This window comes from Myxocyprinus asiaticus, chromosome 25 (genome assembly GCF_019703515.2).
Source record: "Myxocyprinus asiaticus isolate MX2 ecotype Aquarium Trade chromosome 25, UBuf_Myxa_2, whole genome shotgun sequence".
In the NCBI taxonomy this organism is placed as follows: domain Eukaryota; kingdom Metazoa; phylum Chordata; class Actinopteri; order Cypriniformes; family Catostomidae; genus Myxocyprinus; species Myxocyprinus asiaticus.
In genome coordinates this window covers 17792739-17797326 of record NC_059368.1, presented here as the reverse complement: position 1 = coordinate 17797326, position 4588 = coordinate 17792739, and the positions used below count along the sequence as shown (strand labels likewise).

At 43.1% G+C, this 4588-nt stretch overlaps 1 protein-coding gene across 1 annotated transcript; it reads right to left on the bottom strand.

The window, feature by feature from the left end:
* Positions 1 to 1564: 1564 nt before the first annotated feature.
* Positions 1565 to 3771, bottom strand: LOC127416031 (transcription factor SOX-11-like). Its single transcript, XM_051655109.1, has one exon. It carries the CDS (start codon positions 3662 to 3664, stop codon positions 2594 to 2596), a length of 1071 nt encoding a protein of 356 aa, XP_051511069.1. The 5' UTR covers positions 3665 to 3771; the 3' UTR covers positions 1565 to 2593.
* Positions 3772 to 4588: the final 817 nt, after the last annotated feature.

Genomic DNA, 4588 nt, shown 5'->3' with positions numbered 1-4588 from the left:
ATCTGAAAGTTGCATTCATCTCAATGTCATAATTAACCCTTGCTGTACCCACATTTTCCTGTGCTAATCAAGCCATAGGCCGTTGGATCAACTTTCAAATTTGCCTGAATAATTTAACCACAGAGCATTTTAACTAACTTCATGACCAGAAGAGAACAGATATGCAGACAACCTACAAGATGAAAAACAAGTACCAGCAACAGAATTTTATTTTTTTGTTGTTTTTTTCTTTATTTTCATAAACCTTAATGAGGTGAACATCATAGATGTTCCTTATTCTTTAAAAAAGAATTAGTAGTTGTGCAGGAGCCACAGAATGTTCTTGTAAAGACGATGGGTCTGGTAGGAGAAGAAAAGTTTTTTGCTCTGAATGGTAACACACACCCCTGAACAGAACAGGAGACTGTATAATCAAACCCATGTATCTTGGCTGCCGTCCAGTGAATGACTTTTCTCCTGTAGATTAACATATGCGCCAACCGAGAGAGCTGGGATGGACTGCAATCCCACCAGTTTGTCCCCTCCCCTCGGCTCGATGCATACAGACTGACATGGACTTTTAAGTAAACTGGGTTTCCAGTTGTACAGGTCAGATTGCTCCCATAAGGTCACTTTCCAAGGATTCTAATGTGACAGACTACAAATAATCTGCATACCACACCATTCTTTTTTTCTCTCTTCTTTTACAGGTATTGAATAATTAAAGCAAATGAGAACTGTGCAAATATTGAGGAAAAAAAGTTTCAGGGTGTGCATACTGTTTTTTAATGGGTTGACAATTTTGTTTATATGTTAGTAGATGCCATGATGATCAGTTTATCATGACTTTTCACTACTTTAAACTTCAGAATGGACTGGGTGGCACTCATTAGTTATAAAGAAAGGAATGCAGAGCTAAAGATGACGGTTCCTGCAATCAATTAGTAGATTCTTTGCCACTCACAAAAATATAAGCAGAGTTAACATTGTATCATATAAAGTCAACTTGCAATAGCACAGTCTATAATAACAAGTCTTTATCATGCACTCTTTAGGTTGGTGGCATCTTACCTCCATCTGAATAATATTTGAAGACTCTGAATAATCTTCAGAGTAATGATTATCTGAATAACCTGTTTTCCCATAAGGTGCTGTACCAAAACATGATATCATGAAAACTTTTCAAACTTGCGCTAAATGCATTTTGTCAAACTTGTGCAAAACATTTAGCGGTTTAATTTTTTTTTTTTTTTTTTTGTGCACTAAAAATGCAGGATTCCTCTTACCAGGTTGGGCAGTAGTGTCAGAGGCCTGCTGAATGAAATGCACAGGGAAAAAGAAAAAGACAGGTTGAACTTTTCTGGGGAAGGGATCATTGCACCAATCAAAGTGGGTTTCATCCGGAGCGCGATATTTTATTTCTTAAAAGAGCAGATGTTTGCCAGTTGAACCGGAAGAGAGGAAAAATATGCATTTCTCATATCTAGTAATGTCAACCTATTTGAATTAGTCAATAGCAAGATCACAAGTCTTTCTAGCTCTCTCTCTCTCTCTCACACACACACACAAAATTAACCAGACATACATTTTCTTATCAGTTCCAGCTGATTTATTCGTGTCAGATACAGACTTCAGAATGACGACATGTAACTCATTTCCTTTGCTACAAAACGCAGATGGTCCATTTTGAGAGTATATTGCACAAAAACAATGAAAAACAAATGTGCCATTAAGATAATAAAAAATGCAAAACAAAATCCAGTTTTACACCTGCTGTTTGGGACCCATTCACACAGATATACATATACTCCTAACTTTACTATATTACAGAACATATACAATCTTCAATCTAGTACCAGAAATGAGGTTCATGTTTGTGTTCCCCCCAATTCCACTGTACATCTCCCTATAAAAACGCTTCAGATCTACAGCTGTACATTTGCCTCGAGTAAAATCATAACCAGGCATTTAAATGCAAGTTGACTTCTCAGTTTAATGCTTGCATGCTTTTACAAATGAAACCAGGTTGAAGTGCCTGAAGAAACCTCACTTAAAGCACAGTAAGAACATTCCATTTAACTGTACAAAAATATGCCAGAAAATATTTTACTTTTTCTAAAAAGATGAGGTATGTTGTTGGTTATGTATCAAAATGCTTCCTGCCATACCTGTGTTCTAGAGCAATTATCTGCTTAAATATTCCCATACTTGGGGAAGAGAAAAAAAACAAAAAAACAAAACACACATTTGTAGCATACAGAGTTTACATAAGACCTCGGAAAAAAAGTTGCATCCTGAACAGTGTTTCAGAACTGCCTCTGTTCGGTCCAACAGCCGTTAGCCAGCTTCCTGTGGAGATATGAGTGGGATGGGAATGCATAGTTTAGATTTTACATTTTGCGCTCCATCTAAATGCAAGCAGTTTCACTGCAGCCCCACAGAATAACCACACACAACCCCGTCACATTTTTGCTACGTTACCAGTCAGTCTCATAATAACGTAAGTTCCGCTGTCTTTACGCCGAACCAGGAAAAAACCACAGAGGCAGAGTCAAAAAAATAACCTGAAGATGCGTGATGCCTCAGTTGCCGGAGGACACCGAGAGTTTGTTTGTTAGTACGTGAAAACCAGATCTGAAAAGTTCGCCTCGAGCCAGTCCCCCGCGATCATCTCACTGAGCTCAGGAGTGCAATAGTCCGGGAACTCAAAGTGAGAACCGAGGCTGCCCTCGCTGAACGAGTCCAAATCTTTATCCACCAGAGAAAGACAAAGGTTTCCTGAAGTGTTCCCCAGGTCCGCTCCGTGAGAGCCCGCCGCTAAGTTCAAACTGAAGTCCACCAGCAAGTCGTCAGAGTCCTCGCTGGAGCTGCTGGACGAGGAGGAGACGGACCTGAAAGAGGATGCTGGTGAGACCGAGGCAGGGTACGCTGCGCTCTGCTTAGTAATGTTCTTGAAGTTATAAAACAGTCTGCTGCCGCTCGTGTGCGTGGACTCCTCGTACATGCTCGCGCCTTCCGACTCGGCGGCGGAACTCAGAGTGGGGCTCGCTGGGACGTTGTGCAGTCTGACGTGCTCCTCGTCCTCGTAGTCATCCTCCTCGTCGTCGTCAGCATCATCGTCGTCATCTTCATCATCAGTAAGTTCCCTTTTAATAGGCTTGGTCACTTTTAAGTTTGTGAAAACATAGTTGAATCTACAGTCTTGTGAGGGGGCTCTCGCTCTGATGTGTACTGGTTTGCTCGGCTTGAGTTTCGTGCACTTCTTTGCTGCGGCTTTGACAATTTTGCTGATCTTCTCCGGCGACTGCACCGCGGGTTTCGAAGAACCGTCGAGCTTTGGCTTCTTTTTGGGTCTGTATTTGTAGTCGGGGTAGTCAGCCATGTGTTGGAGACGCAGCCGCTCGGCTTCCCGGATAAAAGGAATCTTTTCACTGTCCTTCAGCATTTTCCAGCGCTTTCCCAGCCTTTTGGAAATCTCAGCATTGTGCATGTCCGGCGACTGCTCCATAATTTTTCTCCTCTCAATCTTGGACCACACCATAAAGGCGTTCATGGGTCGTTTAATGTGGCCGGTGGCTGTCTTGCACCAGTCCGGTTTCGGCGGCACCGGGCTGCACGCCATCAGCTCGTTCTCCTCCGTATCTGTGGTCTCCCGCGACAAGCTGCTCTCTATTTGCAGCACCATGTTCCCTCTTGCGTTCACAGTTTGAGAAAGTTCAAAGCTACTTTCCCCTCAGTACACTCACAGCTGCTGCGCTCTCGTCAAACCTCTTTTCAAAGTTGCCGTCTGCCTTCTTAACTAGTTCCTAGGTTTCTCATATTGATTACGTCACGTATAATTATCCAATAGCGTGCCGCGACTCCGCCCACAAGCCGTCAGACATTCGCTATTAACCCTTTGCGTGCGCGCGACTGTGGGTGGGATTTTCATTATGTCTGGACTTGGTGCTCGAGACGAGCATATTGAATGAACATAAGTCCTGTCAGTGAGACACCAGGGCATAGATTAAGTGAAAGGAATTAGTGCATGAACTTTCTCCCATTTTAGAATAAATGCAAACTACATGTCTTGTGATGCAATTTGAAGAAACTGCGGGTGGCGCTTCAACACTACCGGACAACCACACAGTCTTCATTGACTCAAGTGTTGGTGTTGATTGATCCCGCTGTCCCACTTTTTCTATTATGCAAGGATAATGTATGTGGGTTATTGCTCTAAAGTGTGAGTGCATGGCAGAATAATGATTTTTTTATGTACAGCCCACACGCCTTGACCTACAATTGGTTTACATATTGGTCTTTAGGGTAGTGTCCAGAGAGCAGACAGGAGAGGGAATGCGAAGATTTGCTGTGTCAAGGAGGTGAGCATCTCTCTCTCTCTCTCTCTCTCTCTCTCTCTCTCTCTCTCTCTCTCTCTCTCTCTCTCTCTCTCCCTGCAGACCACTACAGCTTTGGCTGACAGCCAGCTCCTTCTCTGATAAACCTCTCCGGCGTTCTCTTTTTTCTACTTCCCCTAGAGGGCAATCATTTACCCCTTTGAATCAGTCCTGCCCTGCCCCCACCCATCACCACCTCCCCCACCAGACTCATGCAGTGACACATTAGAAAT